General features: G+C 43.6%; 1 protein-coding gene across 16 annotated transcripts in view; it reads right to left on the bottom strand.

The window, feature by feature from the left end:
- ptprma (protein tyrosine phosphatase receptor type Ma) overlaps window positions 1–21,928 on the bottom strand; it is a 206,478-nt gene that overhangs the window by 110,133 nt on the left and 74,417 nt on the right. For all 16 annotated transcript variants that reach the window (XM_035415359.1, XM_035415353.1, XM_035415358.1 and 13 more), the window contains exons 5-7: window positions 18,326–18,441; window positions 17,079–17,253; window positions 9,562–9,855 (exon numbers count right to left, since the gene is read on the bottom strand). In XM_035415359.1, coding sequence (XP_035271250.1) covers window positions 9,562–9,855; window positions 17,079–17,253; window positions 18,326–18,441 — 585 coding nt within the window. The remainder of the gene's footprint in view (window positions 1–9,561; window positions 9,856–17,078; window positions 17,254–18,325; window positions 18,442–21,928) is intronic.

Genomic DNA, 21,928 nt, shown 5'->3' on the forward strand with positions numbered 1-21,928 from the left:
AATTTTATGTAAAAGAATCAAAAATTTCATGACTGCAGTTAACTTAACCATTAGCCAAATAGCAGCTTGTTTTCTCCACATAAATCCATTTACTAGTTTGCCTCTAGTTATATTTACAAACAAATAAGTTGTAAATGAATGCAGTGCTCTGGAATTGCTGTATGCTGCCAGTAAAATTAACAAGGGCTTAAGTTGGCAATGAGCAGGGAAGTTAATAGCACAAGGTGGGGGGTGCAACTTAGCTGTTGGTGCGCAACTTAAGAAAATACAACTTTATTTAATCTCCCATGCATTATACAGTAGCTACACACTTAGCAATACAAAGCCTTTGAAAATGAGGGTGATCAGTACTACAAAACAATTCTTAACTCTGAAAATGATGTCAGAATACACCAATTTTTCCTAGTTTTGCCATTTTTTATATGGAAAAAAGGCACACACATTTTTTTTCCAATGCTAGCTGTTTGCAGGTCATAATCCTCCCTTGTACTGTAACTTCACTGGTGGTGTAATGAGGACAGTATACATTTGAACTAGTCGGAGAGCTGGTGGATGGCAGACAGTGAGAACTATCTGGAGTCAGAAATACAATAGTTTCCTATGGGAGGACGTTTGTATATGAAGAATTGCTGGTGGTTGACACGGGTGGAGGTATAATGGGGGGTGGTAAAATAAATAATCACATCACAAGTCTACAGACTGCCTTAAGCAAAAATCAAATTATGACACCAATCTAAGCTTAGGCTTATTTTATCTAAAAAACGTAGCATTCTAGCTCATTCTACAAATGAAAATAAAGTCTGCTGCCTATGGCCACAGGAACACCAGGTGCTCTTTTTTCTCCTCTGAAATAACAGCCCGGAATCACTGGACACCAGAGAATGCAATCTATACATCTTCCCCAATGAAGACAGCCACTTCCAGCAGGCCAAACCAATAGCCCAGTCACCAGTGTAATCTCTGCCAACACACATGGGTATTAAATGAAATGGAGAGAGAAAGAAAGGAGGTTTTTTTTGTAGGAGTGGGGGGGGGGGGGGGGGGGTCCGTGTGCAGAAAACAGCAATTTTTCATTTGTCTAGCAATGTGCTATCTGTCAGTAGAGGCCTGTTCCCCCAGGCGCTGACTGGGGGTCAGACCAGTCGGTATGGGCGGGCCTAAGGGGGCCAGCCCCGCCCACTCAGAATGCTGTGCACCCCCACAGAAATATATCTGATCATGTTCATATAAAGCCACAATACCCACACCTGGTCTGCAATCTGTTGTTGAGCGATGGCCGCTTCACTGCTGGATTAATAAAATATGGGACTATCAAGTATATACAAATGACTTCATTTGTGCCCGCTCCCATGACAGTTCATGAATCCCCGCCACCCACCCACAAGACTGAGGCCGAGCGCCTGGACTGCTAGGGGTCAGTGTGCCGCGGGAGCGATGTGGTGCGCTCAGTCGTGTAGGAATCTGTCTCCATTCACCGTGCTCCGACGGGTCCAGCGGCAGCTGTTCCAGCGAAACAGAAGGAACATGAATTTTGCGAGACGAGACAATCTGTTTTGGCTCAGTGGGGGGGTGATCAAAACGACCTTTCAAACGCGCGAAACCTCGCCGAACTTGTGAAAATGAAACGTGACGGACAGTGACAGGCGACTGCGGTCTCTCCGTCTACACCCCCAGCCCACCCCCCCCCCCCCCCCCCCCACCGTTCAGCGTCGACACTTGACTAACGGAGCATATGAACGAGGCTGTGTAATTGACAAATTTCGTCGGCTGTGGAGCGGAGTGCTCCCTTGACGCCTCGACGGGTCTGACGGGTCTGTTCTCGCAGCTCTTTTTCCCCCCTCCTCCCTGAAGCTGAGAGGGCCGTGACAGGACGGACCCGGCTGGCCCTCGGCTCCGGTGGCGCGGCTCCCGGCGCTCTTGTAACGACCTTCCCCCCGGACGCCCGCGTGTCCCAGGACTCGTCGCCGCGCGGGACGCGCGTTTTAATATTTACAGCCAGGTTCTCCTGAAACGCGCTCGCGTTCTCCTTTTGCTCCAATTTACGGCACTCGGGCTGGAAGCACTTACAGCGTGTCAGAGATACACGCGGGCCCCGCGCCCAGACAGTGCAATTGCTGATAAGAGCATGTGAATTGTGGCTCAGCTAAAAGATGGGAGGAGAAGATACGGTACCCTCTTTCAGTGTTTTCCTACTTTTATCATTTCTCTTCCGTAAAGAAAGATGTCATTTCGAAGGTGACTTTCAAGATTGTTTTTTTTCTTTTTCTTTCAGCCTCCCGGTCTAGCCTGTAGAAGACTTAGCGTTTCATTTCCAGTGGGATCAACGTATTTAATTTGCCTGCTGGGAAGACTGCAGCACGGAGGCGGCGAGTGACGTGCCCGGGGCTGCCAAGTGAGATACGCTATGCGGCCAAAAGTATGTGGGCACCTGCCATCCAACATCCCATCCAAAATTATGGGTATTAATATGGAGCTGGTCTGCCCTTTGCTGCTATAACAACCTCCACTCTTCTGGGAAGTCTTTATAGTAGATGTTGGAGCATTGCAGCAGGGATTTGCTTCAGCCAGAAGAGCATTAGTGAGGTTGGGCACTGATTGGGCGATTAGGCCTGGCTCACAGTTGGCTTTCCAATTGATCCCAAAGGTGTTGGATGGGGTTGAGGTCAGGGCTCGGTGCAGACCAGTCAAGTTGTTCTACACCGTTCTCAACAAAACCATTTCTGTATGGACCTTGCTGCGTGCCCGGGGGCATTGTCATGCTAAAACAGGAAAGGGCCTTCCCCAAACTGTTGAGGAAGCACAGAATCGTTTAGCATTCAGATATCACTGAAACTAAGGGGTCTAGCCCAAACCATGGCCCCAGACCAAGGGGTGTCCTGATACTTTTGGTCATATAGTGTACTTGCACGGCAAGAATTCAAACATAGGAGGTCCTGGCCTTCAAATCTCTTCCTGCAGTAAGCAGAGGCCTCAGCCTTTACGCTGCATCCAGGGCTATTGTTAGGAGGTCCCAATTCAAAAGCATATGAATGCTGATTGAAGTATAAACAGACCTTAAGAAACGATAAAGGAAACCGGTGTCTGGTGTCGCTGGTGTCTGCTGTCGCGGCTAAGGAAGAGCAACGTTTAACAATTACTCTAGTGGGGCGGACCCTTAGTTTTTGCTAGTCCTTGCTTTAATAAGTCTTAATAGAGCGAGTGAGGAATAACAAAGCAAAATGGAGGCTGTAGAATCGAGTTCACGAACTGCATGTCTAGGGAAGACCAGAAAAAAAGAAAGGGGGGAGAAAGAAGGACAAGAAAGAGGGAAGCGGTTTCAGGAGAATAGAGCGTGAAAATCAGATGTGTAAAGAGGATATGAGCAGAGCAGGAGATAAAGAATGCATAGCCAGAAATGAGCAGAATGGACATCAAATTGCTGAAATGTAAGAAAAGGGGCAGCAGAGTGAAGAGAAACATCTAAGTACATCGGCAAGGAAACGGGGGAAAAACCCAAGAGAATGGGGAAAGCGCCTTTTAAAGCGCAAGCTTTCGTTAGAAATGCAAGTGAAAATGCGCTTCCCTGTTTATCTTGTTTTCTGTCATTGCAAATTCAGATGACACCGAAACATGTGACGTGCGTACGTCTGAAAGACAGAGGAAATGTGTGTGAATAACACAGCAGTCAGTAAACTGTGCCATTTCCCCCAGGGCCTGGAACTGCTATGCCAAGACAAATGGGAAAAGGTCCCAGAATTCTTTTCATTTCTGTACTGTGCTCACATACCCACACTCGGTGAGTAAAATAGCTTTGAGTCCCTGAAGCATAATTAGATTACAGTGGGGAAAGGCATCCAAATTTATCATTACAAGTACAAATACTTGTTAGGCATCATAATTTGTACTGTACCTCCAAAACGGATCTAGATTTGTAAAAAATCTTTACAATTCCAAAATGTCAGCACAGGTATGGTCCCTTTGATGCCTTAGGAACAAAAACAACCCCAAGGACATTAACATAACCTTGAATTTAGTTTCCCAAATGTTTGTTTAAAAAAAAAAAAAAAAAAAAAAAGACAAAAGAACAAGTGTGAGTATTCGGCAACGTGGCTTTTATCCGTGTTTGAAAATGCTCTGGTGGAATACCAATCGGACAGGTCCGACGAGGTAAGCATAGCGAGAAAACTTTTGATCAGACTCCGCGATGCAATTCCCAGATAGCACTACTGGGTGTGCAGGCTAAACAAAACACATGCTGATAAATGAAGAATCCGCTCTGTGCAACAGCTAAACGGACCGTAAACTGTACATGTTTGTGCTCTCGGTTACCTCCCACCGCACACCCAGCCTAGTATAAGGGAGTGAAAATAATGGCAGGCTACCATTCAATGCAACTCAATGGCGAGGCTGTTTAACGAAGGTAGAGAGAGCCTGGAGGGGCCAGGCTGCATTACGCAGCTACAGCTTAAATTCAAAGGAAATAGAACAGTACCAGCGACCGAGGGAGAGTGGCCTCAAATGCCTGGAGGATGCCCTGTATGTTCCAACCCCAAACCGCTATGATCTCTTCACTTTAATGTGTTAAAGAGGGGATGTCAGTATATGGCAGGCCAAACAAGCGCACGCCAGCACAGTCGCAAGTCTGCGGGGAGCGAAAGACGAAAATTCAAGTGAACAAGGATTTGTTTAATTGTCAACACCCCGTATGTGCTTTTATCACTTTTTCGATACGCATTGGTAAAAGCAAGCAGTTTACCTCTTTTCATGCATTCAGCTAAGAAGGAGTAGATAGATCTCCCAGGAATTTAATTGAGCTTCCAGGAAGAAATACAGTAAATGTACGTACTATGGAAAAAAGTGCAATTATATTCTCTGACGTCATATAGTCAAGAAAAAAAAACAACAACCAGATATCAAAGCTCGCTTCAATTTATGCATATTAGCCATATCAGACATCCCTACTAGAAAAGTAAACAAAAAGGGTTTTCTCATCAAATAGAACAGTAACAAAACACTGAGTCATGAGTGCTGAGACATTATAGTGACAGAAGTCATGCATTGAATACACTGTAGTACATGGTATTGGCTAATATTGACAGCTAAACAAGTCCTCGTATAACAGCATAGCTATAAATCGACACATTCATAAACTTGCTACAGACGTATAGTAACTGTCGAGACAATACACGACCACATATTTTTGTAAATTAGCTATCCCACTAGCAAATAAAAAGCAAAGCTTAAGCAACCTTCTTTAAACCTGGATACTGTTTATTTCATCAAGTCCATCTCAAAATTACTTCAGTTCTTGACTATCTGCTGGCACCTGCTACACTTCACTTTTCACAGTGTTCGTGCTGTTTGTAACATTGTGACAAATAGCAATCATTTGTTACGTTGCCTTGGCCACAGACTTTTTATTCTGGGTTATTTGTAGCTTTGAATTACTTGTGGCAAACAAACCCCGTAGTGATGAAAAGAACAGGGTCTGGAAATTTTGGAATAAAGCCCCAAACCCACATTAAACTGATGCAAATCATTCTGGTTTATGTGTACCAGGAGAAGTAATGGATTCCTTTTGTAATGCAATGTTTTTTCCTACTTCTATATGTCACCAGGGAACAGTTTCAAGACTGCCTTGTACAGTCTTTAGGAATTCAGCGGTCTGGTCAAGGAGCAAAAGTGATTAACAACAAGCACAAAAAGCAAGCACACACAGGAACATGCACACAAACACACACACACACACTAATGCACACACACATACACTCACACACACACCCTGGTGCTCTTTCAAACTGTTCTCACCACTGACCTTGGAAAACACACAATAAGCCATTCACTTTCGAATCAAATAATGGATTAAACAGATTTTTAAAAAGAAACATTCAAGACAATCTTCCCCTGCATGGTACAGAATTCCACTTCATATTTACTTCAGTTTCCCCAAAGAAACACAAAAGCATCGGAAACGTTTCTAATTCAACACGGGGGTGAAATGGTAGGCTTTTATCGACTTTGCCAGTGTCGCCTGCACGGGTCATGTGATACCACCGCATGTGATCATTAGTGACAGAGAGTTCTAATTTAGTGGGGTGTACACAAAGGCTGTTGGTTCATAACGGAAAGCATTGATGGCATTAAATGTGAAAGTAACTAAAACGGTTTCCCTCCTCTCTTGACAAGGCCCTGATGGATCTGGTTGGGCACAACCTTAGTTGACAGGGTGCATCAGTGGCAGACAGCAACACAAAGGGGGAGACCTTGGGCAGGGGAGGAAAAATTTGCCCGTTAGATTGATCTGTAGATATGAAATCAAGAGACAATAAACAAGAGAGATCCACTGTTCTGGAAGAACTCTTATCAGTCAGTGGGTCTATTGAGTTCTTCCGATTTGGCATTTTTTGCTTTTTGTAGTGAGGTTGGTGGTTAGTCTCGGAACCAACACCGACTGTGCCCCCCCCGGCCCCGAAGTCCCCACATCACCCCCGCCCCCGATCCCCCCCCCCCCCCCCCGCCACCACCACCATTTGGCTGAGCGCAGACTCTCGGATGATGGGAAATTACTCCCGTGGAACAACGGTGCCCTTGGGGTGTCTGAGATGGTGGCAGAGATCCCTCCGAGATTAAACCATTAGTTTTTTCCACATTAAAGTCGACCGCAGGTGTGAACACTAACCAGTGTTAGCACAGCAGCCCAAATAATGGTGTTTGCTAATTTGTGCGCTTTGTCCAAACTACAGTGAACATTATGTCAAATATAAATCTCCGGATAAGCTAAAAACAGTGGTTCATTAAGCAGCCGGATCTGGCCAGGTCCAAGCTAGACAGGAGCTAACATCACGAACAGATCGTATCTTGGCTAGGACTTTACATTAGAAAAGCCTATATTTGAGCCCATTTCCGCCTGTGCTCAACAATGCCTCTGCTTAGTCAAAAGTGAATGTAGCACAAGGCCTGAAAGGCCTCAAGTCAAGTGCACACTTCAATAATATGTCTTTAGACAGGCAAAGGGTTTATCAGGAGCCCATGTGATTCGAAATACAGCCTGTGCCGTGTGATGAAAGATGGTGTATTTTCAATAAAACTACATTATTGCCGGGTCTCTTTGTGGTTAAATATAGCAGAGCTCTAGAGCTAGAATCTGGAATCTGAACAAATCAGAAAATGAAGATTTGTTACCAGGGAACCGCAGTCACATGTCCATCATCTCACAGAACAGCAGACAACCAACAAACATCTATTCACCTGAAGGAACAGAGAGCACTCTCATAATTACATATAGGCACTTCATTATAAATATTATGTTGTATGGGGGAGGGTGTAATTATAGCTATTGCAATACCTGCAATTAACATTTTCAGATAAGTGTCTCTGTGAAAACTGTTCTTTGAATTCACTGTATTCATTGACTGCTATCCGATAAATTGACTGCTCTTAAAACTCCTGGAGCACTTTCCTTGTTACAATGGGCGAAGAGCTTCTGCTGGCTTTGAAGATACTCCACACACATGCAGTTTGGAGGCAGCATATTTGACATACAGAGCAGTCAAAAAGGGCAGCAGGGGCCGAGGGGTGGAGCAGCAGGTATGTGCGCTGGTATGTTTGCTATCCGAGCGCTCCAAGTTAAAAGCCCGCACTGGGCTCTGAACTCTGCGGTCCCATTTGCCGGGGAGTTAAGGCCTTGACACGCAATCTTGGGCACCAGCACATTTCACCTGCTGCCAGACCCGTTCCCTCGCGTCCAAGTTCACTCCCTAGCAAATGGACTGCAGCATCCTCTATGTAATTTCCTACAATTCTAATGGTTGCCAGCCATATAAAGAAACATACACAAATGTTCTATATGAATACTTGGCAGAATGGTAGCTATCTAAGCAGAAAATAAAATGGGATTTGAGGGAGAGCTACAGCCCTTGGTTTATTGGTTGCGGGGTATCATGTGACACATTAATAGCTGGATAGACAGAGGAGATGCTGACGGACTAATGGCAAAGCAATTAGCTAGTGCTGGAGGAGAGCATGGCTATCCTCTGCGGTGCGGGTCGGGACTAATAACAACAGTCATTTAAAAGCAGAGTCATTGCACCTGTTTAATTACTGTGATAATTGTATGCAGTTTGTTTGTAGCCCAGGGGTCTGGCGGCTTCACTGCGATTCTAACAACACTAATGGTCCTCCGTGCCATTAGGAAGATGCATTCTCACCCCAGGTGGACACGTCCACTACCTCATAAGTCAGATGAAGCTCCCGTTTCGAGTACTGATGGAATTTGAGGTAAACAACATGAAACGTTAATGAATTTGCATAATGAGCACACCAGTATACAACTACCTAACAAGCGTCCTTACAGCTGTTAAAGGGGCTCAGGTTGCACCCACATTAAAAAAACCAAGAAAAATATTCACCCGTATGCCTTAGCATGGTTATTTTATAATATATTCAAGGTAAAAAATAAAACAAATCCTGCATAGTATGCCTTTAATGAGATAATAGTAATAATGACATATAGCCAATAAAAGTTATTGGCTTTATGTCATAGAAGTTGTGCAGAGCCAAAGGCAAGTAAAAAGGTTTAGTTTAAAGGAACTTCTATCCTTTCTACCGTTAAGACAGAGCCACCGCTCCTCAATTACAATGGTGATCTATTGCACTGTACAGTTAGAGCCTCGGCTGATCAATTACAGAAGAGCAGGGGGGTTGGCTCACCCGAGGACACCAAGCTGAGTGCTGAAAACAAGATCAAGAGCGCCTCTCCGAATGCGCCGCCGCGCGAGGCGGCCCCATCAATCTCCCGAGCGGCGTGTCAGGAGCCTTCCGCGCGCACGGAAGGGAGCCTTCTCCGAGGCTAAACGGGTAACGACATCAATCAACATCAACGCTACCGCCCCCCTCCCCACCCTACCCTACCCTACCCAGCATCCTCCCTCCCTCCCTCACCACCCTCCGGCACTGACAAACCGGGGAAACCTTCACCGGCGGGTCAGCGGACGGTGCTCGTCGTGGCCGAAGAGCCGGGATGTCCGTCCGCGGTTTCTGCGGGCGGGGTTTCTCCCACGATCGATCTGCGTAACCCGCCGGCCTGCGGGTTCCGTCTTCCACGACCACCGCTGAGGACGGGCGTGAAACCCAGGGGGCCAGGCGCTACCCGGGTGTGAGTTACCGTTGTTCGCGATTCACTCGCTACGCCTCGTTACTCATCATTCTGTGCGTGGACCAAAACCGTATAATGGAGCAGATGTGGGTGGGATGAAACTGGAAACCTTTAAGCAGCCCTTTGAAGAGTAGGTTTTTTGGAATGTCTACAACATTGCCTTCAATTAGCAGTAGTGATTGTGGCATCCATATTTGAATGTTCAATAAAGAACATTCCAATTGCATATTGGAGATCTTACACCATAAAGGGTTAATTCAATCTGTTATAACAAGGGATTTAGCTGCACTCCAATTACCCCTCAGAAAAAAAAAATGAGCTGACTCTCTAAATCGGTCTGGGATGCCAGGTTGCTTGTCCTCATGCTCCCTGGCAAGCTGTTCGTGAATACTGGAAAAAAGGGGGGGGGGGGGGCAGCATGTACTCACCAGCACACTTGGTCTTTGCCAGGAGGGGGGGTCCGGGAGCGCCCGTGCCCCCGTCCAGGGGCCTGGTGAGGAGGACGCTGATCTCGTACTCTGTGTCGGGGTCAAGGTGGCCGATCTTGTGGGTGGTCTTGTCCACGGGCTGGTTGTCTATGAGGCTCCCGGACAGGGTGCGGTACTCCACCTGCCTCTCGATGATGGGGCCGTCCCCGTTGATGGAGTTTGCGTTGAGTTGGATCCACAAGTAGGTGGCTCCCACCGCTGTGAGCTGCGGGGGTGCGATGGGGACTGGGGGCCCTGAAAAGACACCCAAAATGAATACTCTTTTCCTCCCTGTACATTTACATGTGTTATTTGTTTTAAAAATGTTACCTTCTTAAAAACGACTGGCTTGGGTCTTATTTATGTTGTGGGAGCGTTTGTGTGTGCGCACGTGTATCCATAGTGCGAATTCAAAATCCTAGTGCTGACAGACAAAAGCGGCTAAACCCAGGCAGGACATTGATTTTCCCTGTGGACACCGTACCTACTAAACTGTGAGGTAATTAACAAAATAACAGTTTTTATCTTTTAGTTGAAGGTACCCTTCTAAATAAATCTCTGTTCTATTAGCACTTCTGTTAGCACCGGCTCGCACAACGAAATGCAGTAAGGCTTGAAGCGTGCTCAATGAAATTCCCACAGTAGGAATCCCACTGCCTTTATCTGATTGTATTGAAGGACTAATCCTAAGTTTGCACATCAGGAATAAGCTTCATACAACTACGGGCCCTGGTCTGAGGCGTATGCTGATGTTACTGGGGAGAACTTGGAGGTAACAAGTTAAACCAATTAATTTTTCTGGCCCACTCCGAGTTGAAATTGCCTTGAATGCATTACTCTTCACCCCTACGGTCTTGCTCCATTTCTCCTGTGACCCATTTACAGAATCCTGTTACACTGAGCTCTTTGTCTGAGAACAAAAATGTGTGATTAAAACCCATTAGAGCACATACAAACCTATTCAAAAGTAAAATTGGGGGGGGGGGCACTCAATCTATTATGTAAAAATAATCAAGATATTTTTTTGTTATGTAATTTGATCATTCCCTCTTCTGTTTGTGATACCTAAGCACATACTAACTTACACTAGGAATCTAATTATAATCTAATTGCACTAATTACAACCCATTTGAGCTATTCTTTGCAAATGACTCCCATTGTTCAGGATGCTGTAGCAAAAAATGATTGAATGATTGATCAATTACATTTTCAGTTTGTGAATCTTTTTTGTCTTTTCTAAATATCTGGATGGCACTCTCAGGCATATAATAATTTTGCTCCATGTAATCGTCTGATCTCACCACGTGGACCCTTTGCCTTCTCTTCACCAAACTCATCGACAAAGTCATTAGTTGGTAAAAGCAGGGCAAAAAAATGAAACGGTCCTTAACATTGACCAGACACAAGAAAAACAAAATGAAAGCACACAACGACTACGGAGGTGATAGTGTAGTGTTTAAGGAGCAAGGTTTACAAGAGATTGAACCCATAACAGGAGATCCTATATAGGCCTACACAAGCTGTATAAAACAACCAAAATGTAAGGACAAGCATTTGAAAACAAAGCAAATCTTTAACAAAAATGATGTCCGTATCAGTGTAGGAGTTTAATTTGTATTTAATACATTTTGGGGAGTCGTTTACCGGTTCATTTATTCCTGATTGAAGTCCAAAATTAAGAACAAAATTATCTTTTGGTCCGATAAACATCATATAGATCACAATCTTGATGCTACTGAAAAAACAAAAGAGAACCTGCAGCAAAACCTGAAAAGGATGGTAGGCAATATCTCCAGACCCCATGAATCATGCAGGTATCATTAATACGTTTGTAATTAGCAACCGATTGAAACCAGTCCTTTGACATCTTATTCACATAATAGCACAAGGCAGGTTAGAACTGAGGTGGAATGGATGCAAGTCTTGTACTCGCAGGCAGCCTTGGAAAGACAGGAGTGCATGGTGTTATAATACAAGATATCGATTTGGACTACAAACTGCTCCGATTTACCAATGCAGTTACAGGATACAGCGGACCTATACGAGTCTATTGTCACAATAATGGGTGAGCGGTGTGAACATCATTCACTGTGATGGATTGATGTGCAACGGAGTGACATTTCGGTCATGGGGGTTACAGATGTAAATGTAGGTCTGTAAAGTTTTGTCAGAGGAGAACGAGACAAATGTTTCCATTTATGCCAACTGTCATGGCTGCTGCTCTCCTGGGGAGAAAGACAAACTCTTTCCTTCAGTGTGTTTTCGGACCCATCAAATCCGTGGCATGGCAGCATATTCTCACATTATTTTATGTACCGGCGACCGTAAGAAGAGCAAACCCGTCCAAATATTGTGAGAATGAACGTTGTGGCGTTTCCTTCAACACCGAGTGACATGCAATTGTTTGACTGCGGTTGCTTGCCCAGGGATATTGACAACATTCGTAATAACCTGAACTGTGCGGGTTACACCCTCAAGTGCATAGCCCGACGTCTCCCTGTCACGTTTAAGGAGGAGCGAACCCTGTACAGAATACTAAACATATTTAGCCACACGCTGGGATGACACTAGGACAGCGCATTTCAATCTGAAATGGACTGTATTGTCCCTGAGGATATTTCGAAAGAATGCCCACCTAATGAGTTCATATGGGTTCAATTGCTATTTTTAAGGAATTCAGTCTATCCGTTTTGTCTTTTGAAAAGGGCACCTATTAATTCTATTTGCCTTTGAGCAACAGAACTGTATATTATGACAATGTTCAGTAATGTATATTTGGCACAGAAGTTGCTCCTAGCCTATCACAATTGATCAACAATACGTCGCTAATTTCATGCCGTTTGCAGCGTCAAGTTTTGACATTACTGAACATAACATTTAAATTACCTCTCTTTGTCACTCAGGATGATATACAAAAATTCCAAGTGACACTGGATAAGAAATATTCAAATAACACTATAGCATGAGACGATAAGTAAAAAATGCACCTTTGTTGACAAAAAAACGAAAACCACTAACATTAGCGTCAATTAATAAAAACAATGCAAAATGACATCAACAGACTTGATGTAAAATGTGAAATGTTTGGAATGTATTGCACAACAAATTCCTAAATCTGTACAATGCATCATAAAGATATGACAAAGCATCCAATCAGAAAGGATAGAGGTGAAGCTTGGCCCACCATATCAGTATCTTTCATTCAAAAATTAGCATGCACCTGACAGTGCAGAGTTTGCACGGCGGGTGCATGCATGATTGAATAACATTCTAACCAGGAAAAATATGGAGATCAGGCAGCTAAACATGAACACACGTCCAACCATGTCTGTGTTCCGAAGAAGGAAGAAAAGTAATACATAGACAAGACAGGTAGCTTTGATCGTGGTATAGTCATCGAGTGGTGCCGTTATTCCATTTCAATTGACATAAAATGTGTGCGTGGTGCAGAATCGACATGACCTGAATGTTAAAATAGGCTAAGGACATTATAGTGGACATTATAGTTAGTAGTAATATTACATTTTTTCAATACTAATATATTAACAATATCAAATGCCCTTCTGCCATTTTGATGATCCTCCAAATTTAAATAAAACAACATTTAAGTTGCTTTAGTGGCTTATTTATCTCTATGAAATAATCTCTGCATAGAGCAATTTATTCATTTTTAAGTCTGCAGCTTAAACATGGATAAATATCATACAAAGAGAGTTCCAGTATTGGTAATATTCTCTCTGTATTCTCACAGGAATGTGCCTACAAATTGTACTAGTCCTACATTTTTATACACCGTGTAAGAATAACAAGAGTTACAAAATGGTTTGAAGAAATTATGATGACTGAAAAAATCTGTGTATAAAGGTCAGTCAGTAAATATGTATAAGAACATTCCACTGAAAAGAAAACCAAAAGAGTTTTTGTTGACTAAAACTACTTTTCATTGACTAAACATAGTTTCTGTCGACTAAAACTAACAATATTCAACTGACTAAAATGTGCCTCAAACTAAAATACTATTTAGTCAGAAGACTGGCTAAACCTAAATCAAAATGTTGTACAAATTAACACTGCATTATTGTGAACCATGTACTGAACTGGTCTGTGCATTGAAACTGGTTTAATTTCTGCAATATGTTCATACCTGGAAGGGGAGATCTAGTACTATTAGCATCACAGAAAATGTCAAGACAGACATTTACAAATATACTGGCTAGCATTATGACAAGGACATACAGTTCTGGGAACCAGGTTTTGCAGCCAGTATTTTGGTTAAAAGTGTTTCCACAGCTGCTACAGGATACCGCTACAAGATAATTAGCCATGGAAAAATCTGTGATTAATTAAATCAAGAGAGAAATCATAATGTGTTTGGAGCAATCCAACAAAATCCAGTTAACCCAATGCTTATGCTATAAAATAGCATATTGTGTTAGAAAATTCTGACAATGGAAAAATACACATATTAAGCTTTCCTTAAACAAATTATTACAGAATATACTGACCCAATGCACACTATTCACAGATCATATGTTGTTTAACATAAACAGAGGGTTATGGCATGGCAATATCAATTCAGAACAGAAGACCTGGGCAGTTAAATGCTCATGCTTAATACCCAAAAACAATGCATTGAACTTTTTCTTTCCCTTCCTTGATGGATTGGGAATATTTTAAATAACTGATTTAAAATACAATTTTGTCATTTTAGTTATTCAATGAGAAGATAACATTTTCCTGAAAATACCATTTTGTCATTGCTTTATTGTTATTGAATTACAGCAGACAGCTTTAACCTTTTGTATTATTTTGTTTCAAAGGGCATTGTTGATTCAGCATTTCATTTCTTTTAAATAACAATAATTAAACTGACAAAAATCATCAATTCACTTATTCTTTTACTAGTAAACAATGTTTTATTGGCACATTAATTGTGAGTACTTCGAAAATAAATAGAGAATGTAGACCAATGTCACAAGCCACAAGCATCATTCCGCAATTGTCGTTGTTAATTCATAAAAATTGTAAAAGCTATAATTTCTTAACGGTTATGTGACTGCACGCACCTGTGACTAACGGTGTGGTAGAACAGAATGTCCGTGTGCACGACCGTCCGGCTTTTACTGCGGTCAAGGGCAGCCAAGAGGTCAGAGCGCTGGGCCAATGATAGCTCAGAGTGGCATTTGCAGCAAGGGTGTGTGCCAGAGCGAGGTTATGGCTCAGCTGTTGCCGCGGTACTGACCCACCAAGCAGCCGGACGGCAAAGTTCGCACAGCTGACCCCCCCCCCCCCCCCCCCCCCACCCCAGGGCTGCTACAGCACCTGCCGGCCACACCCACCGGCAGCCAAACCTGGGAAGCGTCCAGGATATATTTAGCGCAGCTGTTAACATACAGTCTTGGCCCTGCGACCAGTGGGCCCCCAAACGCACGCAAGTTTTCCCCCACGTGCCGCTCCTCTCCCTGTAGTCACGCTGGGCTGCGAATTGATCTATTCCGTATTTAAGAGCGGGGACGAGACGCGCCTTTGATTCTTTCATCACATTTTCTCATTAGCGCTGACGAGGCCAGGGCGACGGTACTCCCCAGGAGTTCGGAGCGGCTTCAGGTGACTGAGCGGCACGGGGAGGGACAGGGGAGTAATGACTTGGAGTAATTATCATTTGAAAGAGCTGCTGGTCTTCGGGAGAGCGCGGGAGCCTGTGATGTGGAAGTTTGTTTGCGCTCTGGAGGATTCCGCGCGTTCGGGAGGCTGCGTTTGAAATGCACTGCAAACGCAAACACCAAACGCGACGCTCTAATGAAGATCCTAGTTAATCAAGCGTTTTTGCAGGCTTCAGATACATTTTCAGGAGAGGTCGCACATGTTAATGGGGGAGCTTCTTTGGGAGACAAAAATCAAACCGTGCTGTTTGGCTGGGGCTGATGACAGTATAGTTTTGAAAACAATATGATGCAGGCTTTGATAGGCCTTTAAAATGTATATGTAAAGCGTCATAATATGGAGTTATAACAAATTTGCAATACGCTCCACATTGTGTTAATCCCACTGCTGTTTCCTGATAGCTCTCTGTAGGACTAAACGGACCCTCAGGTACTTAACCAAAGAGAGCACCCTGTTTGAATGATTTATAAAGGACGCGCTTTCTCCGAAGCGGGGAGGTGACCCTTGTTAACCTGCAGGTTTGCTCCTGGAGGCGGGAGCCGTCCTCTGCGGATCGCCGTACCCGGAACACCTAGCACCGCAGACACGGTTCGCGGCTAACAATAGCGGCTCCGCAAAACGACAGAAATCTGCGATTAGTTTTTGTGCGTGCGCGCGGACAGCCACGAAAAAACAAGAGGCATAATCTTTTATTTAATTTAAAAGAAGAAAAGAAAAAAAAAAGCCGGCCTGAATTAACCAGGAAAGGGGAATTAGCGCACCGCTCAAATACAGTCCAATTACCACTTTTCAAAACATAGCGCTCTCTTAAGGGCATTTAAGTTATGATGCATAATCAGGGAGGAGGGAGGGATGCTCAGCCCCTTCGCGCCTTTCCAGTTCCACAGGAAGATTTGATATGACGGACGTGAAGGCGGCGGATAAAACTCATTTCCATTGACAGGCCTGATGTATCTGAGGGCCGCACACGGGGAGCACTGGGGGGGAGGGGTGGGGGGGTGTTAGGCAGAAGACGTTAATGCCTGCTGGGGGGACAGGCACCAGGCTTTGGCCACAGTGATTGACAGCCCTCTATCTGTCCAGCCAGGATTAAGCCCATCAATCATACAAAGCCTTGAGACAAAAAAAAAAAGGCATACAGCAAATGCAGCTCAGAGCTCAGTGGGAAATAGGAATAAGGCACTGTAAAATGCATCCACTGAGTGTGTGTGTGTGTGTGTGTGTGTGTGTGTGTGTGTGTGTGTGCATAGGCGTGGCCGTATGCGTGTCATACAAATACCATCAATTTACATACAATGATAAAGGGACCCAGTTGAGATACTGACCAGATTTTTAACCCACTGGCTAATGGCAAAATGAAAACAGAGAAAGGGTCCAGGGAAAGAATGGTGCACAATCCAAATTAGCATTGGATTGTAGTTATTCATGTAGCCCAGTGGTAACCAACTCTGCTCCTGGAGATCTACTATCCAGAAGGTTTTCATTTCAACCCTAATTTGGCACAAGTGATTTTACTAATTAGCAGCTCAGCAAGACCATAGCTGTTGAGTGAGGCGTGCATTGTTAGGGTTGGAAGGAAAACCAACAGGATTGTAGATCTCCAGGAACAGGGTTGGTTAACACTGATCTAGCCCATTCGAGGTTCAGCAATGACATCACAGACCCAAAGCCATGATGTCACGTCAGTGTGCTTCCCTCTGGCAGGACCTTCCTTCATAAGAACATAAGTCACAGGCTTGCTGTAAATAGGTGGCATGGAATGGATCCACTACTTCTGAGTGAAATGGCTAATGTTTAATCGGAGCTCTACTTACGTTTGACCGTCAGGTCGGCGTAATTCGACACCCCGATTCCTTTGTCTGAGTGGACAATGCAGCGGTAGCGCCCCGAGTCTCGGTGGGTGGCATTGTCCACATCAAAGGTGGCGACAAAACGCCTCGTGTTCACGGGTTTGGTCGTCTTCATGGGGGCTTCCCGGCCGCCAATGCCCTGTTCAGCAATAGCGGAAATGTGTTTAGTGGACAACTGCCAAAAAAAAAATCTTCACGACCTCCTCACAGGTCAGAGTTTCAGAGCATTGTTTATCATTTTAAGAAGCAACACACTGCCTGGAGCGTCCTCATTTGATGGAAACCCACTGATACAAACAGACAAGTCATAATATTGACACTGTGGAATTTGAAGAAACAGATAATAAAAAATACAGTACACCCTCAAACCAGACCTTCTTGTGTTCATTTAAATATGAGGAGAGAAAAAATACATACAGTATTCATGATTCTTTGTCTTTGTCTGTTTATCCTGCCTGAGTATGCTACACATTTCCTCTCCTCATCAGTTTATAACGAGGAGCAACAGTTCCTGTCCGTAGGTAAGAGCTGTTTTCTCATCTCCTGGTGGGTAGGCGGACACGCACACAGGCGCGAAAAACACACTCCAGATTCACCACAGCTGTCATGCTACGCAGCAGGCAGATGGGGAACATTTGTTCATTAGAAATATTTCTTCATTACAGTCATCTGGGGACTTCACTTACCGTTTGTGTTTTATCTTGGAGGCTAATGAGAACTTGTTCGTTAAAATGAAAAACTCCCTCGCCAAACAACCTTTTCTGAAAGTGCGTTTCTGCCGATCGTGATCCCTGCAGCTTGTAGAGACGCTGATGCTCACCAGTCATACCGCACTTTGCCCTTCGAGTACGTTGTGGCTTCAAACTACTGTCACCAGTTCATTCATTAAAACAACTCTTTGTAAGGTTAACTGGTTGTGATGGCACACTATCGACACTAGGTTAAAAGTTCAGGTAAACATGAGGAATTAAATCACAGCAGACAGGCGGAGAAGGCAGGCATACAGCTGTAGGGCCAGCAGACAGTCCTTACACCAAAAACACAGATGATGTCATCTGCGTGTATGGCATTTAAGCCTGCGTCATCCAATGGCTAGGTGTGAAGTCTCCCTAGCCCCAACATACAGGTGACTCCAAAATTTTCTGCAATTGCCGTAGACTGCAATACTCCCACATGGAATAAAATGAGTAACATTTACAGACGGAATTTACCTGTAACCAGAGGTTGTAGTTATTCTGGGGTCGGCCGTTGACAGTGCATTGGAAGGTAGCAGTTTGTCTGGAATTGACTTCCACGTCCTTAATATGCAGAAAATGTGGGGTACTCACTGCAAAATGGATGAAAAATAAGCATTTATTGTAGAAACACTCAACACTGGCTGATACCAAGGAGCAGATATTATACCCACCAGGCATTTAGCATACCTGCAAAACCATTGTCTTGTGCATTATAACACTAGAGCAATGGGAGCACCGCACAATACATTAAATGTGTAAAAAAAAAAAAAGTTAGCCTGGATTTTTGAGAAATGCCTAAAGCTTTTTATCAAGTCTGCCTAAAGCCATTTATCAAATCATGGGAGACAATATTGCATGCACATTTTAACATGTGGGGCAAGCACGTGTTAATGTAGAAAAACTGCATTCATAGTGACTTGCATCTTCTAATTCTGCAAATACCCCAAGTATTTTAATGTGACACACATTTTGGATTAACTTTATATTCAACATTTTGGCTGGGGATGGGGGGTGGGGGGTGGTCGAAAACAAAAATCCCACCACTTTGCTTTCTTTGTAAATTATAGCCATATCCCCTACATGTGAAGACTAGGAATTTTGCAGGACAGATACTCTCACTGGCCCGCTAAATGTCACCCCATCATCTGTGCCATATATGCCTTCTCCCAAATGGCAGCGAAACCAGCATGATGACAGGGTTCTCAAATTCCCCTCATTCCACTTCCCATGTCGTGCTACAAACAGCAGTTTGCTCTTAGTTACCTCCCCCATTCCTGCATCCCCATCCTAGTGCGACACCATGTTGAACACTCCCCTCTCACTCACTGACAATTCCACTGGGAGAAAAACATAAATGAGGGAAGGTATTTGATGCTATCTGTCAGTCGGCGTTTTGTTTGGTTCATTTATCTGAATCGTTCTGCCTATAACAAAATTGTCATTTATTCGACACTTCTGGCTTGTGAGACTTCGGTATGGCATCACAGACTTGAGTGCTACCAATCATCTTTCAATCCCACAGATCAAATCAAATTTATTTCCCTGCATCAGAGAACCCCTGCTTGATCTCTGGAGCTACAAAAGGCAGATGAACAGATTCAATCTTAAAATGGATCCTCGAACTCCCCCCGCCCAATAGGAGTCTCCAGGCTATGTTTTCAATTAGGAAATTACACTGAGGGCTGAGAAGGCAACAGAGCTACTAGACCTTGTGAAATAAATTTTTTAACTGGGATGTACAACCTGACAACCTCACGCTAAAGTTCAATGTCAATAAAGTCTCAGCTGTACAGTACAGCCAGACATTGAACAAAGTTATGCAATTCAGTTATGCGATTCGTTCAAATAAATCCACAATAATTAGGCTCCTGAAAGTGCCTAAATGGTTACAGTAAAATTAACACAGTTCTGCATATCTGCACAGTTATTCACAATCAGCACCTCACCCAACAACAAAGAATTATGCGAACATAATGAATCTAGGTCAATCCACATTTATAATAGAAGGTGGGATCACCCGTGCAGGATGAAAGTCCATGCTAATCAAATTATGGAAAGTAGTTTCTAATTAGTTTCCACATCTCTTGCAAAAGCAGGCCAGCGTGACCTTGATCGTAACACCAAAAATAAATTCTGAGCTACAGTCAGGAGGAAATTCAACAAATAGCAAAACATATTCCGGATGATTCTTCTTCAGAATCATGCACCCCCGGTAAAAATTCTGTTTTATGACTGCGACGGTTCAAGGCTCTCTCAGTGTCAGTTGAAGCAATACTCTCACTTCCAAAATACCTTTTAGGAGACAAAGCTGTGAAATACATTCCTTTCAGCATTTTCATCTCAAGAAAATATGGTGAGTGCATGTTCAACACGTTGAATTCAATAGTATCGCATTTTGTCTAAAGATCTGAAACCATTTAGAGGAGAAAATGTAATAACAGAGGCAATCGGGAAAGGGTTCAGATACTTTGTCATGATACTCCACACACTTACCATACAGTTAATACACAATACGCCTATTACTGTGCCAATAGTTACTATATAACTATTGAGTAGCTCCCAGTAACATAGCACTTACAACACTTCATGCAATTACACAAGGCAAACTACCAGCAGTTGTCAACCCTGGCCCTGGAAAGCCACATGGTATGCCGCTGTGTTTGGTAACTTAGCACTTATTTAATCAATTTAAACAGTCAATTACACTGTTAACTCACCTCACCTGGATTCGTAGGTCTAAATTTGTTGCCAATTTTGAAGTAAAAAAAGAAAAATCAGGCTCTCTAGGACCAGGGTTAACCACCCCTAAATTATACTACATCACTGCTATGTAAACACTATGGAGGTATACATGTAATTTCACTCAGTGATGAGGACTTTTCATCCATTAAGTACTATACGAAATATGATGGCATAGTTACATAAAACAAACATAGTCCATACTGGGGCACTGTTAGGTAAAGTAGAACCAAAAACAATTGTTGATGACCACAAAACCACTGAACTTTCCCTGTGGGGGAGAGGACATGAATCCTACAGAAAAAAGTGCAGAGATGATTTAGGCTGGGGCGGGGCTTCGGCTGGGTATAAACCCGTCGACGATAAAGTAAGTTAGTCTCCTTGTGAATGTGGAAGGGTAGAGGCATCAGTCATCCTCCAACACTCTACATCTCAAAGTACAGTCTGTCTCCTGTCCAAATTAAATGTTTGAAATAAATGAAGCACGGAGCTTGGCAGAGCAAGACTTCGGACTGTGAAAGAGAGAGAGGGACTCCAGTTTGGGAGCACTTTGGCAACCTAATCCTTATTCACTGGTGGAAGGAAGGCAAAGTGGTTCTCTTACAGTTAACCAAGGCTCTAAATCTGATGGACACCTTGAAGTTAAACTCTACGCCAAGTCAACGTCATGTGACTCATTGCATGCAGCTGCGCATGTGTGACAGATGCAAAAATGAAACCAGAAAAAGAAGACCTGTGGCACACTGGTATCACTTGGGTGTATTACCACACAGATCTAGAGTATATACCAGTATTACCACACTGATCCAGAGCCTTTTACCATAGCATTGTTTGCTGATAAAAATTGCTTTATTGTAATTCATTAAAACAAATTGCATCTCAGGTACATTTCAGTTAACAGCGCCTAAAAATGTTGAAACCCATAGTAAGACATTTTTTTCCTCTAAAGAGCCGGAAACACAACTACATGTAAGTTTCGTACACAAAAATAAAACCCTCACCACCACAGATGTGCAAATGCCCCGAATTCACTGTTGAGAGAGGCTTAGTGTCTGAACACTTCAATATGCAGGTCTGTTTATTCTGTTGAGGAACATTTGCATTGCTCAGCATTGTTTGCTCACACAGAGCTAAGACAGACTTTTTTTAGGCTCTTATATGAATATGGTGGATTAAGGACCAAAGAACATTCAGTCCTGACTTTCAGAAAAGCAGATTTGACCTGGACGCTTTATGCAATTGTGCTGCGAAGAGACTTTATGTCCTCTGCAGCACTGTAGCAATAAATACCCAGCAGCGGAGCACTGTGTCCTGTGGCAAGTCTGCCCTGTGGCAGAT

This window comes from Anguilla anguilla, chromosome 4 (genome assembly GCF_013347855.1).
Source record: "Anguilla anguilla isolate fAngAng1 chromosome 4, fAngAng1.pri, whole genome shotgun sequence".
Classification (NCBI taxonomy): Eukaryota; Metazoa; Chordata; class Actinopteri; order Anguilliformes; family Anguillidae; genus Anguilla; species Anguilla anguilla.